The following is a 20,670-nucleotide window of genomic DNA, read 5'->3' as shown; positions in this document are numbered from 1 at the left end:
CCTGATCTTTTGTACTCAAGACCAGTACTCTACCACTTGAGCCACAATTGCACTTCGGATTTTTTTTTTCCCTCTGGCGTTAACTGGAGATAAGGATCTCATGGACTTTCCTGTCTGGGCTAGTTTTGAACTGTGATCCTCAGATCTCAGCCTCCTGAGTAGCTGGGATTAGTGTTCCCAGGGTCTAGGGAAATCTGGCATGGTATCTTCCTAGTGTCCCTGTCCTGTCTTTATGAGGTAGGAAGGGAGAATGTTGGCCATACATTAAAGGAATACCAGAACGATTTTATTGCTTCACTTGGAAAATATGACACTTAGCAACTGGCAGGAACCAGGTACTATGGTAAGTGCTGTCATGACTATTCTTGTTTTATTACAACCAGCACAGATCTGTGAATCTGTAACCTAGTGTTAATGTCATTCCTGTTTTGGAGATTTTGTCAGCTGTGAGTCAGATATGAGTGGCAGGATCCATTTTACATGCAGTTTGTGTTGGAGCTCAGGCACTTAGGTTCCAATGTTGAGTGGAATGTGCTGCTTGTGGGGGTGCTGTCCACTTGTCCCTCTGCCTGTACCGTAACCTTCGGTAACACTTGCTGGGGCCTGGGGGGCGGTGGGGCCAGGAGCTTTCCAGGGAAGCTGGCTCCAGGCACACACACTCAGTGGGGAGGACACGGCTGTTGGCCAGTTCTTGCCATGCTATGTGAATCAGGAGTGTGGAGTGTCTGTCAGGTGTCAGTTTGACCTGTGTAGAGGCAGCATTTCAGGGTGACACCTCCAGTTTGATTTGAGGAAAGCTGAGTCCTACAGTCCCTTCTTAGGAGAGCATATTCAGCACAGCCCCAAGCAGAACCCAGCTTTTCCCATTTCCCATTCAGCCTCCATCTCTGTTGGAAGCCATAAAGTCTTCTAGATATAACCTGATGGGGTGCAGTTTTGGCCTATGTCTTTTTTAACGACAACATGTGAAGTGGTTGATTTGCCCTCCAGTGATCTATTACCAGTGTTCCTTCAGCTCTAAATGCTCCAGAAAGCCGTTTCAAAAACAAAGGTCAGTTTCCTATACCGATTCACCTTGTCACTTACTCATTGAATCCTAACTCTTCCCCTAAATGAGACTGGCTGTGTCCATGTTTAGTCATATATTTCACTTTGGTTCTTTTTCTTTTTTATGCTGGTTCGCTTCTTCCAAGAGTTTCCTTTCAGCTGAGCCCTAATGATCTGTGTTGCTCAGAATACCTAACACTTTTGTGTGTATTGATACTGGTACTTGAACTGGGTCTAAGCACTGTCCCTAGCTTTTTCTCTCAAGGCTAGTGCTCTATCTTAAGCTACATCTCCACTTCTGGCTTTTGGGTAGTTAATGGAGGATAAGAGTCTCATGACTTTCCTGCCTGGGCTGGCTTTGAACCCCTGTCCTCAGATCTTAGTCTCTTGAGTAATTAGGATTACAGGCATGAGCCCCTGACACCTGGTCCAAAGCTTTCAATGAACTCAGTGTTGTTCTTAGTTCTACCCTCTCCTGGCAGGTGACCCTTAAAATCAGGACCAATGAAGAGTAGAGGGTGGTGTGGGAAGGGTCTGGAACTGCATTGTCACTCATTCAGAACAATATGTTTTGCTTCTCAGGTACCCAGATAAGTTGTTTCTCTCCGAGTTCTTTCTCCTGGCGCCAGGCTGCCTTTGTGGATTCTTATTGTTGGGCTGCAGTTCAGCAGAAGGGCTCCCTGCCGAGCGGGTCTGGAAACCTGCCACTGTGGCTGCACAAGGTAATGGACATGCTTTCACCTATGTTCTGTGTGCTTTATAGAAAGGAAGGCTAGAATCTGGAGAGGCCCTGCCTGTGCACAGCTGCACGAAGATGTGTGGCTGACCACGAAACCTGAACAGCGGAAGGAACCCCAGGAATGATGTGGTCTGACACCATCATGTAGCAGATAGGGAAGCAGGTACTCTTCAGATTTGAGCTCTATGATGGCAGGCACCTTGTAAGTCGTCCTCGCCTTTGTGGAATGATACCTAGCAGAACCTCTGACCCACAGCAGACTCTCTCAGTGCATCTGAAGGTGTGACTAAGCAGAGCTAGCTAGTGCAGAGCTAGGATTCGTGCATAGATCCTTAGGTAGTCAATGGCCTTTCTGTCACACACAAGGTCTCTTGGTCAGAGTAAGGACCAACATAGTTCAGATGCTTTTAGCTGCTATGTTACTTAAGCATCCTGAAGCCTAGTGATGACTCTTTCTGGGTGGTAGCTACAGCACAGCTCTGAAATAGATGCCTTTGCTTTCTGGTAGGAAGCAAATACTGTGTAAGAGACATCAATATCTAGGTAATGTATCCTATGGAGAAGAGGTACAGGTTGAAAGTACTGTGAAAGAGAAGTATATAGCAACTCTGTGGTAAGGAGCTAGGACTAGAGTTAGCCAGTATGTGCAGAAGAATATTCTCTAACTAATGAAGTGATGAAATTAAGTCTTCTACATGCAAAAGTCTTCCAGGACTTTGTTTCAGCCTGTCCTCAGTTTTAATCCCTGGCTCTCTTGTCCTTCATAAAAACAAACAAAACATTGCTATATCTTTTGGCACTCTCATCTTGGAGGAAAGCACAGACACTTAACATAAAGAGCCAAAGGCTCAAGTTCGTTTAATTCTCTGATCTACTAGACACCCAGTAAACATTTTTTTTTTTTGTCAGTTGTGAGGCTTGAACTCAGCCTGGGCGCTGTCCCTCAGCTCTTCAGCTCAAGGTGAGAGCTCTACCACTTGAGCCATAGCACCACTTCTGGCTTTCTGGTGGTTAATTGGAGATAAGAGTCTCACAAACTTTCCTGCCCAGGCTGGCTTTGAACTGCGATCCTCAGATCTCAGCTTCCTGAGTATCTAGGATTACAGGCATGAGCCACTGGTGTGAGCCCAACAAGAAACATTATTTTTATTTTTGGTTTGTTATGAGTCAGGCCTGTTTTCCTCCATGTTTGTTAATAGCGTTCAGTTTGGCATGGTGATAACTTGCAGTGACTCCTGTCTGTATTTAGGTTGGGCTTCCCTTCATTTTCAGCCTTAGCAGTGGGCAGGTCCTCATTAGCTCTGCATGGTTTAGTAGCCAGGGCAACACATCACATGGACCTACAGCACAAGTAGGCATAGCTTCACAATTCAAACAGCTTGTTTGTAAATTTCATCCACACTATTACAGTTTCATTGTTATAATGCTATTACAGAAATGTGAAGTTGTAACCAGTCACTGGACTAATAAACACTGAGGGAGCCACGGAAGAAAAATGGATAACTGGATTGCCTGATATGAGTTGGCAGGGATGGTAATGAGGATTAATTTTTTGAAGAGAACAGAAACTCAAAAGATTTTTATCTGGGTATGTTTTACTAATAAAAATAATGGAACCATCAGAGGTCAGACCCAGGAGTCCTAGGGCTTGTTTTGACTAGACAGACTAGAACCAGCTTGTAGATTCCCAGCCTGCCCTCTTTCTAGGTGGGGAAGCTGGTATCTATTAGCAGTGTGAGTAACAAGCCTTAGTAAGAGACTAGCTTGTTTTCTTGGACATGTGGCTGAGTATCTGAGCAGAGTTCTTGATAGATTTACAGTGCTGGGATAGAAATGATTAGGTCCTACCAGGTTGGAAGGATCCTAGTCAGCACCCCAAGTTTTTGAGTTGAACCTCAGGGGCTATTCATTAAAAGTAAAGTGTGATCCAGAATTTATCTGACCCTCATAGGACTATTGCCTGATTTGAATCATTTCGTACCAGTGGAATGAGGAGAGCTGGAATGATCAGTGTCTCATCTACCCACCTGCAGGAAGCAACACTGACTTCTTTCTAGAGGAAGGTGACATTGTGCTCTGACTCTGTACATAGCATGTTCAACATTCTCTGAGGAATACCAAGTATGAGGGAAGAATCAGAAATAGAGACAGGCCCACTGGACATCCAAGTCAGACTTTTATTATAAGTAGTCCTTAGTAATGTGTTCAGAGAATTTTAATATGGATCTAGACACAAAAGAATCCAATGGAAATTACACCAGGTGACTGGAGAGTTGTTCTTACCTGACCATTGGGTGCTTTACTTACGATAGGAAGCAAAGAACAACAAATGACATGTCCCTTCCTGAAGGAGCTTACTGGAAGAGAACTGGACATGGGAGAGAACACAGGGAGGGAAGGATTAGAAAGCTAGGTGGAGAAGGGAGTGTGTGAGTTTCCTAGACACTCAGGGAAGTGTTACTTCAAAGAAAGCTGAACTCTTACAAGCAGTTTCAGGGAGATCATTGCAGTCAGGATAGAGCAAAACTTAGGCAACTAATGAAATTACTCATGATCCTGGCAGGAGGAAACCTAGTGGAGAAGCAGCAGCCAGACAGATGTGGGTGAAGAGTGAATGGAAGGGGAGGAAATGAAGATGATGTGAATAGACAGGTTTCTTCAAAATTAATTCTTTTCCCTGTTTTAGAGGGTCTGTCTTCTGGAAATGGAAGAGTGAGTAACTGGAGGGAAGGCATGTGGCCCTGCAAGATTTTATAATATGAGAGTTCTGAGAAAACTCAGAAGAGACATTGTTGAAGAATCTAGGCCCCACAATCACAAAGACATTGCCTTGGGAAATGGTGGGTAAGCAACAGTAAAGCCTTGAGTACCTTCACAGGAGGCTTAGTTAAAGAGGCTCTTTGAAAACTAGGCAGGAACTTAGGCTAAGTTCTGGGTCAGTGGGAGCTGTTGCAGGTTCCTGCACAGGGTGAACATGATGGTTCCAGGGATACTACTCAGTGATGGAGTGCAGGAGAGAGGAGCGGCAGAAAGAGATAGAGTGAGGCACAGAGGGAGAGTGTTGACCAGGGGATATAAGAGGAGAGAAACATGTTTCTGGAAGGCAACAAATAAATCCAGTGGAACATTTGGTATTTGATTTTTTTTTTTTTGGTGCAAGTCCCGGGGCTTGAACTCAGGGCATGGGTACTGTCCTTCAGCTTCTTTTGCTCAAGACTAGTCTTTACCACATGAGCCACAGTGCTCCTTCAGCTTTTTGCGGGGGGTAAGAGTCTCATGAATGTTTCACCCTGGGCTGGCTTGGAACCAATGCTTAGATCATAGCCTCTTGAGTAGCTAGGATTACAGGTATGCACCACTGGTTCCTGTGAACACGAATATTCTATTGCCAATTGGATCACACTAAAGAAATTGGCAAAGGGGATGTGAGAGTTTAGGCCAGAGATCAGCAAACTTTCCTCAGAGAGCCAGACAGCAAGGTCTTTTTGACAATACAGATCAGATAGTTGCTGATATAGCTACTCAGTTCTGCTGAGCTGGAGTATGCACATGAAAGGTGTGGCCAGATGTGGTAGCACTGGAGGTGGAGCAAAGTGGACAGGCACCAGATGTCTTAGATGGGCGTCCAGAAAGATGTACTGATTGGAAGTAGGAGGATGAGGGAAAGGTCAGAATCTAGGATGTAACCACAGTGTTGGGTAAAGGTGGGGTTGCTTACTGCTTTGATGAAGTCCAGGGAAGCAGGTATCTGAGTAAAACCACAGAGCTCTGTGTGGCTCAGTGGATATTCCAAGTACATGGAAGGATATGGTTTCTGAGAAGGCAGGGTGGATTGGAGCTATAAATATGGCATCTGTCAGGAGCTAGATTGTATGGAAGGTGTGGAACTGGAGGAATTTCCTAGGGAAGGAGTGTAGGTGAGGGGGGGTCTGGAGAGGTGGAATAGGAACTGGCAGGGAAAAGAGTTGGGAGTGGTGAGGAAAATGTGAAAGCTATGATGAGGGAAATGAAGGTCAAACAGCCTGTAAATAATAATAATTAGAAAGCATTCAAAGCAGCCTGTGCTGATTACTGTGCCAAATGCTGCTAAGAGGGTGAGAAAGTTGTGAGGACTAAGACTTGGATAGTGTTGTGGGTTGAAGTACGTCTCCTACAAGGTATGTTGATGTCTTAACCCCCTGAACTGTGCAGTGTGTCTTTATTTAGGAATAGGTTAAGAGGAACTCATCCTAGAATAGGGTAACACCCTGATCCAATATGACTCCAAAGAAGAAAATTGGATATAGCCACAAAGGGAAGGAAGACAGTGAATTTGAAGACACTGGTGGAAAGGATGGTCATGTTGCCACAGAGGCAAGGAAGGATTAGCAGAGGCTTTGGAGGGAGGAAGGCTCTGCCAGTGCTTTGGCTTTGGGCTTCAGCCTCCAGAGGTTTAAGAGAAGTGAATCCATTGAATTGCACCATTCACTTTGTGGGATTTGATTGTGGTAGGCTAGGAGGCCAACACAGGGCCAAGGAAGGAACATTTAGCCTTACTGGAGAAGTCAGCCTGTACCAGATGTGAACACTAGTGTGGCTTTCATTCTATTTTTTTCTTTTCATATTATTTTTAATATCTTTTATTTTTATCTTCTAAAGGTTATTTCTGTTTATTTTAAGTACAAAGTAGTACAAAGAGATTTCAATTCAACATGTCAGTTTCTGAGTACAACAGTGTGGCTTTCTTAACGAGGCAAGAGTTGGAATCATAGCTCCTTTGTTTTTATGTTCCTTCATTTTCTATACTGGTCTTTTTCAGTCTTTCTCCTGCTCTTTTTTTTTAAATTTTATTTTATTGTAAAGATGCTGTACAGTGGGGTTATAGTTACATGAGTAAGGTATTGAGTACTTCTTGAACATTGTGAAATATATGCCACATAAAGTTTACCTCTTAAACCATTTTTAGATAGACAATTCTGTATGAACCAATGATGGTTTAGTATGACTACATCTCTCTTGAACTCTATCCTCTTTCCAAACCAAAACTGTACCCATTAAACAAGCTGACTTTACATCTGTGAGCCACACTACCAGTCACCCTGTTGATCAGCCATTCTAACTTTCTCTCTTTCAGCCCCTCATGTTGTCAGCCACTGTAATAGTCACTTTGTGTCACTATGCCAACACACCTGGCCCAGACAACTTAGGAAGTAAAGACAAATTTATTTGGGCTTAAGCTTATGTCCAAAATGGTGTAGTCCCAGGGGCTTGGGTCTAGGGTGAGTGTAGCACAGCCTATCGGGAACATGTGTTGGAGCAAGTGCCTCCCATCTTAAGCTAGCAACAGAGAAACACACTGGAAAAGGCAAGATCCTCCGGTCTCCCCTCAGGCATATCCCCAATGATGTAAGACCCTTCTATTATGCATTAGTCTTCCAAGTCTCGCCATACTGTAGACCCAACTTCTCACTGTGGACCTTTTGGGAATGTTATCCATACTATAGCAGCCATCATACTCATCGGTCCCATCTTGAATGGGTCTGAAATCCTCTCGCTTCTCCAGCCCAGTGTCTACCCTTGTGGACAGCAGTCCATCCACTGTCAGCTGCTGTTTCTCTCCCTGTCCCCAATGGCGCTCATGACCTTCGTTCCCACCCTCGTCATCTCCTACTCATTTCTATCATGGATGGGTTTTTCTTTGTTGTGATTGACAATCTGATTCTGTCATTTCCTAACAAAAACTCTACAGTATGTAATATTGTTATTTCTTAAAAACAATTTTGGCTAACAAGATAGCCTGTGAGCTATGGTGGCCTTAGCCCCAGCTCATCCTTAGCACACACTCCTCCCTCTGCATAAGAGCTCTCTCTAGTGTCCTCCCTTTATCTGCTTACTGTGTCTGTTTATGTGCCATTCCCGCCTAGAATTTCATTTGAACCTTCAGGCTTAGGGTTGTTGGCTAAGTCAAATTGCTTTAAAGGCCAGTGGGGTCAGAGGGAGGCTTTCAGTAGTAAGATGGGAAAGGTGCTCTGTGGAGAGGAGAGCTGCTTCATGCCTGAAAGCATTCAAATTCTGAGACTGGAGTGCATTCAAAGACTTGTGGTGCCCACCTTGGTCTACGACATTGTGTGGTTGTACATTCCCAGAGCATCTGCCCTTTCCTGAAATTACTGTCAATTATAGTAATTGCTCATTTTCATTCTACTTAGTTTATTTTCAAATTTGAAAGTCCCATGTGGGCAAGAGAATGTGTCCATGTCTAGTTTCTCACGTACCCCTCAGTAATGCATGGCCAGGTGTAGTGGTGGTACACCCTTGAAATTCTAGCACTCAAGGTATAGAAACAGGAAGATAAGCCAGGAGGTCAGCCTGAGCTCCATAGGGAAACTTGTGTCAAACAAAACTCCCATATGTATGGAAGGAAAAAGAAGAAGGAAATAGTAGGTGTGTTCTGTACACAACCATTTTTAATTCTCCAAGGGCATTCTGACTAACTTGGGATTAGAGGCATAGAGTAAACACTTCCATAGCCATTGCTACAGTCAAAAGTAGGAGACACCTTCCCCTGAAGATGTTATTTGGTATAGTATTTAAGTGAGTATTGGTATAGGCGGTTTAAAGCACCAGTGTAATCAATAGGGTTGTTATTCCCCATCTACATTCACTTTTTTTTTCTGTTCCTCCCATTTGCTCACACTCCATTCATTAATGACAACCTCTGGTCAGCTGAGAATGGACATGGTCTTTGCTAAGGTGTGAGTACACTCAGTGACCAGTAGGTGGCACCCAAGGACTGCTTGATTATTGGCCCTTTTTGTTTTATTTTGTTTTGTCTAGGTACTGGAGCTTGAACTCAGTGCCTAGAGCTCACTCCCCTTTCCTAGTGGCTAGTACTCCACAACTTCAACCGTGCCTCTACTTACAGCTTTTTGCTAGTTAATTGTCTCCCAGATTTACCTCCTCAGGCTAACTCTGAACCCTGATCTTAAGATCTTAGTCTCCTGAGTAGCTAGGATTATAGGGATGAACCATAGGTGCCCAGCTTGTGATTGAGTGAGTGTGTGTGTGTGTGTGTGTGTGTATGTGTATGTGCGCACGCGCGCACATGTGTATGTCAGAGAGAGAGAGAGAGAGAACCATTCTTTGTTCAAGTTAAAAAGGGGGGGGTCAAGTTCAGATTATAGGTAATTGTGAGATTTCCCTCTGAAACAGAAACCTGGAAAAACCAAGATATATATATATATATAATATTTTGTGTATATATATATGTTATATATGTATATGTATAAAACAAATCTTAACAAAGTGGGCAGATCTTTATTTCTCTTTGGTAGAGTCATGAAAATTTAATGGCAGTAATTCTGAAGCTGCCAGCTGCAGCAATACAGCTTTGTGAGGTATGCTGTTGCTGTAGCCTTAGCCCACTGATCTGGTGTGGAACTTCTCAAGGCCTCTGAAAACAGAGCTTCCCATCCCATCTCACCAGGAAGGTGGAACCTCTGGGGTTAAAGCCCAGAGCATCCTTCTATTCGCTTCCTTGGACTTCCTGGTACTGCTGGCCTGGTTCAAGGTCAGTGTGGGGACCCAGGATGTTGACCATGGGTGCATGCCCATTGCCTGGACATTGTGTGGAAATGTAAGCTGATTTGGTAGGCCGGGTGGGGACCTACATGGCTGAATTTCTAACCGCCAGGCAATACCGAAGTTACTAGTCTGTGGACCATACAGCAAGAATCCATTTTGTGATTGACAAACTATGATACAATTTTTAGGTCAAATTCAGCCCTTTTTTGTAAGCTAAAGTTTTATTGGAACATAACCTTGTTACTTGTTTATACATCCTTGGTAACTGGTTTCACACTACAGTGGCAGAGACACATGGTTTGCAAAGCCTGGCCTTTTGCAAGAAACCTTTGCTCACCCCTGAACTACTCCCAGGCAATCACATGCTCTTCTGAAAGAGAAGGTAGAAGCACGTGAAGACTCTTCTCTTCTCTTGGAGTTCCTCTTCTCTTCCATGCATAGGTGCCTTCATTCACTGTCTTCTTTGAGTCTCTCCAGGAGCTACCCCTCCAGACACAAAGCACCGTACCTTGGGTTTCTGCCCTTTGGTAAAGAACTAAAGGCACGCATCTTTATTCTATGCCTTCTGAAAGATGCACAGGGAAGCATTACCTTTTTGGGGTGGTTATTCACTTTTTGAGCTTCCCTCCCTCTCTTTCTTCTTTCCCTCCTTCCCTTCTTCCCTCTTTCCTTCTTTCCCTCCTTCCTGTTTCATTAAATGAGTAAAAAGTAGTCCACTTATATTTATCCCATAATTACCATTTTATTTACCTTCTCGGCTCTTTCCTTCTGTTTCCCATACCCAAGCAATTTCTATTTTACATTTGTGTCATTCTTCTTTTTTTTTTTTTTTTTAAAGTAATAGGGTTTGAACTTGGGCTTTGTGCTTGTCCCCTTATCCTTTTGTGGAGAAATAAATCCTACCTGTGAAACAAAATGTGTGATTTTGTCTTTTTCTGTCTGGCATATTTCTCTTTAGCGTTGTCCCTACAATAATATAAATTAATTCTACATGGCTGAATAATATACTCTTTATGTATGTATAGCTCACATTTTCTTTTTTCTTTCCTTCCCTTTCCTTTTTTTTTTTTTTTTGTCCTGGGGCTTGAACTCTGGGCCTGCGTGCTGTCCCTAAGCTCTTCAGCTCAAGGCCAGTGCTCTACCACTTACATTACATTAAGTTTTAGTAGTATAATTTTACAAAAGGGTTTTATTGTGATTTTCCATATATGTGTATATATTATTGAATTTTTATAATTATATAATAATATATTAATTGAATTTACCTACTCTAATATACTTTTTTTGTGTCTGTTCCAGTACAATGGCTTGAACTCAGGGGTCTCTCACTCTCATTTGGCTTGCTTGCTCATGGTACTCTACCACTTAAGCCATGCCTCTGATCTGGCATTTTGCTGATTATTTGGACGTAGAATCTCTGAGACTTTTCTGCTTGTGGTGGCTTCAGACTATGATCCTCTGATACAAACCTTGTGACTAGTTAGGATTATAACCATGAACCACTGGCACCCACATTTGCCCATCTATTAAAATTTCTTCATTTATTGTAAGTTTGACTTTTTTAATATAGTGTGGATATTCCTTTTTTTGATGAATAGCTTACTTCCATTTTGTGAGCTGGGTTGTTTGATCATTCTGGTAATTGTTTCTTTTGATGTACAGAGCTTTTATAGCTTTGGAACTTATCAGTTCTTGCTCTTCCTGAACAATTGGAGCACTATTCAGGAAGGTATAACGATATGTTTTTTCCTAGTAGTTTCAAAGTCTTAGGTCCTACATTAAGATTTTTACCCATTTTGAATTGATTTTTGATGAGGCTAAGAGATGAGAATCTAGTTTCAGTATTCTCTATGTGCATATCCAGTTTTCCCAACACTGTGTATTAAAGAAGCTGTCTTTTATACAAAATATGTTTTTTGATGGCTTAGCTCTGTAGGTGTATTTCCTGCATTCTATTCCAATGTTCTGTGTGTCTTATTTTGTATCAGTACCATGCTGTTTTCATTATATTGATTCTGTAATATAATTATAAGTCAGATATTGTGATGCTGCTAACTGTTGCTCTTTTTCCTCAGGATTGCTTTGAGTATTCATAGTCTTTTATGTTTTCATATGAATTTTAGGGCTGATTTGCCTATTTCTGAGAAAAATTACATTGAAATTTTGGTGTGGATTGCATTAAATGTAGATTTTTTTAAAAATAGCTATAGCCATTTTCATAATATGGACTTTACCAATCTGTCAATATGGAAGGTCTATCTTCTACTGTTTTTTTTTTTTCAATTTTTTTCTTCTATTTTTCTTCTTTTTTTTTTTTGAGATACTGAGATTTGAATTCAGAACTCATGTTTTGCTTGGTTTGTGATCTGACACTTGTTTTTTGCTAATTATTTTTGACACAGTCTTACAGACTTTCCTGTATAGGGTTACTTCAAACCTCAGGCTTCTGAATCTCAACCTCCTGAATAGCTAGGATTATAGGTTTGAGCCACCTGCACTCAGCTTTCAATTTCTCTCTTTAAGGATTTACAATTTTTTTTGTAGATATCATTCTCGTTTTCACTTAAGTTTATTCTTAATTTTAAAATGTACATCTGGAGGCTATTATGAATGGGATTGTTTCTCAGTTTGTTGGCATTTAGAAAAGCTAAATAGTTTTTATGTGCTGGGTTTCTATACTCTGTTGCTTTCCTGAAAGTGTTTATTAGATCTAGGTTTTTGGTGGAATCATTAGTCTTTTATCATCTGTAAATAGAAATAATTTTAGCAGTTCTCTGTATCCTTTTTATTTCCTCTGCTGTCACTTTGACCAGGAATTTCAAGCACTGTATCGTTGGTGACTTCAGAGGAAATAATTTCTTCTCCCCATTTAGTAAATGTAGGCAGTGAGTTTATTATATAAAATTTGTATTAGGTTGAAGTGTGTTTCTTCTATTCCTAGTTTCTTTAGGATTTTTATCATGATGGATGATGACTTTTTTTCTAAGTGAATTTTTTTTCTGTGTCTTTTGAGATATTTTTTCTCCTTGTTTCTCTTCTGTTTTGTGTATGTTAAGCCATCCTTACATCCTTGGCATGAAACCAGCTTGATCATGCTGTATGATCTTCATAATGTGCTCTTGAATGATATCTACAAAAAAAATTGTAAATCCTTAAATTTTGTTTTCAAAGATCTTCTTGAGAATTTTTTTTCATCTATTATCATCAAGAAAATTGTTCTACCAATAAAGAAAAGGAAAATGCTAATTAAGGAGTATGAAGTTTCTGTCAAGCAGGAAGCATAAACTTTGATCATCTATTATACAGAATTGTGACTGTAATAAATAATAATACAATGTATATTCTAAAAAACTATTCTGAGCAACAACAACAAAAAAAGAAAATGGTTCTACCAATTTTTCTTTGTCATGTCCTTTTCTGGTTTTGCTATCAGTCTAATATTGGCTTCATACAATGGATTTGGTAGCATTCTTTCCCTTTCTGTTTTATGGAACCATTTGAGGAAAGTTGGTGTTAGTACTTTTTTTTTTAAGTTGGTACAGTTCAGTAGTGAGCCTAATTGTTGTCAGCATTATTGCTTGTTATACATTGTCATTTATATCTTCTTGGTTCAGTTTTTGTTGGTACTATGCATCTAAAGTTTTATGTATTCCTTTTAGATTTTCCAGTTTATTAGAATGTTTTCAAAGTATTACCTAGGGCTGGGAAGTTGGCTCAGTAGTAGAGTGCTTGTCCTGAATGTATGAGGCCCTGGGTTCGATTCCTCAGCACCACATAAGCAGAAAAAGCCAGAAGTGGTGCTATGGCTCAAGTGGCAGAGTGCTAGCCTTGAGCTGAAAAGCTGAGGGACAGCGCCCAGGCCCAGAGTTCAGGCCCCACAACCAAAAAAAAAAAAAAAAAATCAAATATTACCTAATATGATGCTCTGAATTTTACTTGTATTTGATGTAGTATCTCCTCATCTCCAATTTTGTTAATTAGTCGTTCCAACCTTTTTTGTAGTTAATTTAAGAGTTTATTAGTCTTGTTTATTGTTTCATTGATTCTTTGTATTCTTTTAGTCTACAATTCAATCATTTCTGCCTTACTCTTTGTTTCTTTTTATCTGTTGGGTTTGACTTGACCTTTGTTGGTCATAGGGCTTGAACTCTGGGCCTGGGCGCTGTCCCTGGTGCTCTTCAGCTCAAGGCAAGCACTCTACTGCTTGAGCCACAGTGCCACTTCTGGTTTTCTAGTGGTTTATTGTAGATAAGTCTCACGGACTTTCCTGCTCGGGCTGGCTTTGAACAGCGATCCTCAGATCTCAGCCTCCCAAGTAGCTAGGATTACAGGCGTGAGCCACCGGCGCCCGGCTTTGACCCATTTTTCTTAGAGTGTTTGTTTGAGCTCTCTCAGGTTTTTTAATCTAGGCAGTGAGAAGTACAAACTTACTCCTAGTACTGTCTATGCTGTGTCCCAAATGTTCTGGTAAGTTGTGTTTACATTTTGATTTTATTATGGGATGTTTTTATTCCCAGTTATTTCATTATTCAAAAATTAATTTTTCATTTTCCATGTGTTTTCTATAGTTTTTCTTTCTATTGATTTCTAGTTTTATTCCGTTATGTTCTGATAATGTACAGGAAATTATTTTGTTAAGACTTGCTTTATGGGGCTGGGAAGGTGGCTCAGTGGTAGAGTGCTTGCCTTGCATGCCTGAGGCCCTGGGTTCGATTCCTCAGCACCACATAAGCAAAAAGAAAAAAGCCAGAAGTGGCGCTGTGGCTCAACTGGTAGAGCACTAGCCTTGAGCTGAAGAGCTGAGGGACAGCGCCCAGGCCCAGAGTTCAGGCCCCACGACTGGACCCAAAAAAAAAAAAAAAAAAAAAAAAAAAAAAGACTTGCTTTATGTTCTAAAGTATGATCTGTTTAGTAGAAAGTTTTATAAGCTCCCAAGAAAAATGTGTATTCTGCAGCTGTTGGGTGAAATAGTTTGTACATGTCTGTTAAGTTCTTTTTTTTTTTTTTTTAAGAAACCATCAATTTATTATTAAAGAGAGACATGGAAATTATTTACATCGTGAAAGATGTTAGAACTTCCATGGTATGGGTAGCTTCACATGATGCCATTAGAGAGATGTATTCATGCTTCGTACTTCCCCAAGAATCTCATTATCCCTAAATGAAAAGTAATCCTTGTCATCTAGAATTGCTTTGGTGCCTCCATGTTCTGGAACAACTTTCACACTAACTGGCTAAATCTCTCTACCCTCTCCTTTAGAGCCTGATCCCACAGCCACTACTGTAGTTTGCAATCCTTCTCCTTGAGACTTTTCTGGAAACATAATGCCTCCTTTGGTTCCAGTTCTAGCTGTATTCCTTTCAAACAATACTCAAACAGAGAAAGAAACTTCCTAAATACTCATCCAACCATGACTCTTACGTTCACTACTCAGACCCTCTTAATTTCTTAATTTAATCAATAGTAGCTTCTAATTCTGAAATTTGCTTTCTAATTTTCTGTTTTTTGGTCTAGATGACCTGTATAGTGATGAAAGTGGTATATGAAAGTCAGACTCTATTACTGTATTGTAGTCTATTGTATTTTTGGGGGGGGGGGTCCAGTCGTGGGGCCTGAATTCTGGGCCTGGGCGCTGTTCCTCAGCTCTTCAGCTCAAGGGTAGCGCTCTACCACTTGAGCCGTAGCACCACTTCCAGCTTTTTTTCTTTTTGCTTATGTGGTACTGAGGAATCAAACCCAGGGCCTCATGCATGCGAGGCAAGCGCTCTACCACTGAGCCACCTTTCCAACCCTAGTCTATTGTATTTTTATGTCCAGTAGTACTGCTTTATGAAATTGGGTGTTCTGATGCTGAGTGTGTATATGTTACCAACTGTCACTGCCTCTTCGTATCCTTTTACCAATATGAAGTGACCTCTTTGTTTGGAATCTGCTTTGTTAAGTATGAATATAGCTATCCCTGTACTCTGAGTGCTTACAATATCTTTTCCATTATTTAAATTTCAACATGTGTTTCTCAGTAACATGTAGTTTTTGTTGGTGATAAGTTGTAGGATTTGTTCATAAATCCAGTGTGCAAGTCTGTGTTTTGGTTGAAGAATTAAGATTATGAATAATATTTAATCCTCAACTGTCCTCCCACTTTTCTTGGCAGTTTTCCATATTTTTTCCTTGTTTTGTGTACCTAATGCTTTAAGTATAATATGCCTCAGATTTTTCTCTTCTGGTCTTGTCTTTGGAGTCTTAACAGCTAACTGTACCTGGATGACCATTTCTTTCTCAAGATTTGAGGAAGTTTTCATTGTGAATATGTTTTCTCTGCCTTTAGTTTTCACTTCTTCCCCGTCTGCATTGCCCAGGGCCTGATTCCCAGCACTGTTCTGGTTGAAGAGAAGCAGATGGAATCTATACTGCTGGACTCTGTCCATCATAGAAGCTTCCTGTTGTGGCTTGGGAATGCTGCTGGCGGAAGGGAGCCCTACACACTGTGGGTTAGGCAGGCTCCCACTTGACCTATATGCCTTTCCATTGTGTCCTCAGGAGCAGCCAGTGTTCCAGCCTAAGAATGCCTCCTCTAGGATTGTCTTTAGATGGTTTCATATTTGAACAACATAGAGCCAGAATAGACACCTTCATTCCTTTTTATTTCATTCCCCCAATACATATGTAAACCAAAACCTACGTTCTACTTTCTGACCCTTCTTATATCTTCAAAGGTTTGCTTTCTGCTTGACTCTTGTCTTTTCACATTCTACTTGGGTAATTTTAGCCATGCTCTTAAGTTCAGTCATCTATGTGCTTCTGAATACTGAATCAAAAGGCTGGCCAGACTCTCTCTTCATTGATTTTTGGTTATCTATGGCATTATCTATGGCTTTTCTTCAGAGTTCCCCCATGCTTCCCCTCTGCTCTGAATCTAGTACACTTAAAGAGGTGTACTTGCTTCAGCTAATGGTACAAAGTCCATACCCTTGAATAAGGGTAACGTGGTGTTACTCTCAGGTCTTCTCCTTTTCCACCTTTAATGTGTGTCCTTTTCTCCACAGTTCTCGGTTGCCTCCCCTCCTGCCAATGGCTCAGTTCTGTCACTTCCAGTCTCTGTTGTAGTGAACCTTCTATCTTCTCTCCTGCATGTTCCTTCCCCACGGTTGTAGTAGTTTCCCCAAATGATCATGCTCTCTACAATGGGTTTTCATTGTTTATAGGAATCTGGGACTTCATAATCTAGTGTCTGCATGAAGCAAGTGCCCAAAAGATGCTTTTGAACAAATATGTCCATCTGTATTTTATTCTGTGAGACATGTGGCATGCATCTCATGGAAGAGTTGTTCAGTCTTTGCATGTGTAACTTGACCATAGAAAGGGGCTGTACTGGGTTATCATCAAGGCTTCTCCTTCCAGGAATGGTACATTTTGTAAACTTCTTGTTGTCATTATTGTTGGTGGTGATGGGGCTTGAACTTGGGGCCTGGGCCTGAGCTCTTTTGCTCAAGGCTAACATTCTACCACTTTGAGCCATAGCTCCGTTTCTAGTTTTCTGGTGGTTAATTGGAGATAAGAGTCTCACAGGGACAATTCTGCCCAGGCTGGCTTTGAACTGCAATGCTCAGGTCTTACTTAGCCTCTTGAGTCGATAGGATTACAGGCATGAACTACCAGCTCCCAGTTCTTTGTTTTTTTTTTTTTTTTTTTTTTTTAATCTTTAAGTAATTGTACAAAGGAGTTGCCATTCAACAAAGCAGTTTATGAATACAATGTGTCTTGATCAATTTCATCCCTTTCAACATTCTCACCCATTCCTTTCAACCCATCTCTTACCTTACTTTTCTTAATTTTGTAGGATATATGTTGAATTTTTTTTTTACTGCATTCTCCCCCTTTTCTTCTCTTCTTTCATATACCTACCTCCCCTCGACCCCACCCTATCCCTTTCAAGTATTCTTTTCCTGGTGTTTATTTTGTTGAGCTATGATTTTGCCTTTCCTAGGTATTATAGTTACTGTTTTTCCCTGAATCTACTATATTTCAATTAATAAATTTTTATATTCTTCCTTACATACTACCTAACATATTCACTTGTTTATAAACTAATTCTAGCTTCCACATAGGAAAAATTTGCAACCTTTGTTTCTCTAGGCCTGACTTACTTCATTATCATTTTTCTAGGTCATTCCATTTCTTTGCAAATGATGCACTGTCATTCTTTCTAAAGAAGGAGTAAAATTCCATTGTGTATGTATACCCGATTTTTTTTTTTAAATTTAATTTAATTTTATTTGTGAACATACTGTACAGAGGAGTTACAATTACATGGGCAGGATAATGCGTACATTTCTTACCAAGCATTGCAGCCTCCTCCTTTGTTTACCCTTCACATCCCTATACCCGATTTTTTTTGATCCATCCGTCATCCCTTGAGGGACATCTGGGCTGAGGCCATACCTTGGCTATGGAAGTAGTGCTACAATGAACATGGTTGTGCTGGTTGTTTTAGTGTTTCCTGGTTTATAATCTTTGATAAATGCCCAAGAGTAGAATTGCTGAATCATAAGGTAGTTCTGTGTTTAATTTTTTGAGGAACCTGTACACTGCTTTCCAGAGCAGTTGAACAAGTTTACATTCCCACCAACAATGTGATAGATTTCCTTTTGGCCCACATTCATTTGTTTTTTAGACAAGGTTTTGCTGTACAGCTCATGCTAGCTTTGAACTTGTGATCCTCTTGGTTCATCTTCCCAAACTGAACACTTAAAGCCAATAGGCCGAAGTTGTGATTGGAACAGCTACTTCATTCCCCATTGCTTTGAAGACTGTCACTGTGTTGAGGAGGTCAGTGCTAACTGAGATGTTTAGATAAGAGGACAGGTAGAGTTTTGAGCGATACTGAGCATTTCCGCTCTAAAATGGAGTAGGCAGAGCTTAGGAAGAAGTTTCTGGTCTGGTAGTTGCCCTCTTAAAGTGGAGGACTTTTTTTTTTCAAGTTCTTTAAAGACTATAATATTATTTTGAATTCTTGTTTCAGTTGAATTGGTTTTGCTACCTTGTTAAAGGCACACTAAAAATGGCCTCTTTGTTTTTGATGGGGGTGGTGAAGAAAGTTTTAACTCTTAAAGAAAACCAGAAAATTGGATTTTCAGCTACATTCCTGCAGAGGTGGTCAAAGTACAAGGGTATTTTAGGAAAAGAGCAAATACTTGGTGTGTAATACTTTTAAACATTCATTTTCCTAATTACAATGAGCTGTGTTGAATTGTTCTTTGGTGCTAATTATTGTACCACTTGGGTATGTGAACTGTTTTTAATTTAGGAGAACAGTTTGAGGTAAATGCTGTTATTCAAATAGCATTGAAACAAAAGTGACTTACAAAAATATTTCACAAGCCCAAGTTAGAAATAATTTCACTCCCATGGTTTCCAGAAAAAAAAAAAGCCTGAATCTTTAGTTGTGGAAGCAGTACAAGCTGTTGTGCAATTTCTATAATAACAGCTGTCAAACTGGGTGAGGATTGAGTGAACATTGCTTCTTCCACTAGCCAACTAACTGTGTGAACTATGCATCCCATAGCCAGACAGTTAGTAACAGAGTGAGTGCTTTGTGTGTTGCTATGGGTCGGTCAGCTCTTGGCACATTAATTTAATTTTGAGACTATCCCAGGCTAGAACCCCAAAGTGAAGCTGTGAGAAGGTAGAATTCTCCCTCTCCCCTCTCTCCTCCCTCTCCCTTCTTCCTCTCCTTCTCTCTCTCTCTCTCTCTCTCTCTCTCTCTCTCTCTCTCTCTCTCTCTCTCTCTCTCTCTCTCTCCCCCCCTCTTCTCTCTCTCCCCTCTCTCTTTTTCCCCCTTCCTTCCATCAGTCGTGGGGTTTGAACTCAGGGCCTGAGAACTGTCCTTGAGCCTCTTTGTGCTCAAGACTAGTAGTGCTCTACCATTTGAGCCACAGTGCCACTTCCAGTTTTTGAGTGTTTAATTGGAGATAAGAGTCTCATGGGAACTTTTCTTCCTGGGCTGGCTTTGAACTGCGATCTTCTTGAGTAGCTCGTGTTATAGGCATGAGCCACCCGTGCCCAGCTCACTTCTCTCTCTTACGGAGTAAAGAGAGATGGACTCACAATGCTATCAGGAGGTCTGGCAACAAGGATAGGAAAGAAAATAGCTAAGACCTTTATTTTTCATTGACTTTTAAACAAAATTTAACATTAAAAGTAGTAGGAACAAAGGAAGGGATGATGTTGACCAAGAAGCATTGTACTCATAAACTGACTTAAGAATTGTAATCCTTTGTACAACTCCTTAATAACAACAACACTAATAATAAAAATTATAATCTCAAGCAGAAACGGTCAGATAAGTTGATGTGAGGTGAAATGAACCCCAAGAAAAGGATTCAAATTTTTTTCTTTCTTGAGATTGTTTCTAACATATTTATAAGATGGTTTCTTTGTTGCTTTGTATGTCCCTCCCCCATGGTATAACCCCTGCTTTCACTGTATTTGATGTTGGTATACTTTGTAGAGGGGAAGGAAAAACACAAATTGTTTAAATAGGGATACAGGTGGACCCATTGCAACAATGAGATGTATAAGACCTTATGTCGAAAAATGAACTTTACAACTTTGGCGGGAGGTGGGGGATGGGGAGGGGATGGAAAGGGATGGGAAGGGGAAACAAAGGAAAAGGCAACAATGCTTGATAAGAAATGTACTCATTACATTGCCCATGTAATTGTAAGCCCTCTATGGTATTTTCACAATAAAAAATTATAATCTTAAAAAATAGTAATAGGCAACAATATATGGAAATCATAGATACCCAAGAATTCTAAAATAACTTAGAATATTGTTTACTCTATGAAAATAGTTATTGGATGGTCTGTTGGACACTATTTGGTATATAAAGCAGCACATGGGGCATTATTTTCACTGTGGCATTGGGGATTCATGCCTGTAATCCTGTAGGATCACAGTTTGAGGCCAGCCCGGGCACAAAAGTTCACTAAACTCCATCTCCAAAATCACTAGCAAAAAACAGGACTGGAGGTATAGCTCAAGTAGTAGAGTACCAGCCTAACAAGCGTAAGACACTGAGTTCAAACTCTAGTACTGCCAAAACGAATAAATTTCATGAAAAGCAAGGGAAGATTGAGAAACTTTCACAAACCAAGAAAATTCTAGCAGCCTACCTCAGTGGGTACCCCAAATTGGGTCTTGGAATAGAAAGAAGACAACAATGGAAGAACCAGTGAAATACAAATAAAAGTTTATTAGTTCATAGTAATGTGCCGATGGCAGCTCTCGGTGGTTCCATGTAAGATACTCTCCGTAG

The 20,670-nt window shown here is 40.7% G+C and overlaps 1 protein-coding gene across 1 annotated transcript in view; it reads left to right on the top strand.

Annotated features, from left to right (window-relative positions):
• Positions 1 to 20,670, top strand: part of Panx1 (pannexin 1) — a 54,018-nt gene that overhangs the window by 24,122 nt on the left and 9,226 nt on the right. Inside the window, exon 2 of the mRNA XM_069989504.1 lies at positions 1,630 to 1,769. Coding sequence (XP_069845605.1) covers positions 1,630 to 1,769 — 140 coding nt within the window. The remainder of the gene's footprint in view (positions 1 to 1,629; positions 1,770 to 20,670) is intronic.

This window comes from Dipodomys merriami, unplaced genomic scaffold (assembly GCF_024711535.1).
Source record: "Dipodomys merriami isolate MVZ:Mamm:240054 unplaced genomic scaffold, mDipMer1.0.p SCAF_38, whole genome shotgun sequence".
NCBI lineage: Eukaryota > Metazoa > Chordata > Mammalia > Rodentia > Heteromyidae > Dipodomys > Dipodomys merriami.
This window is presented reverse-complemented; position numbering and strand designations above follow the sequence as displayed.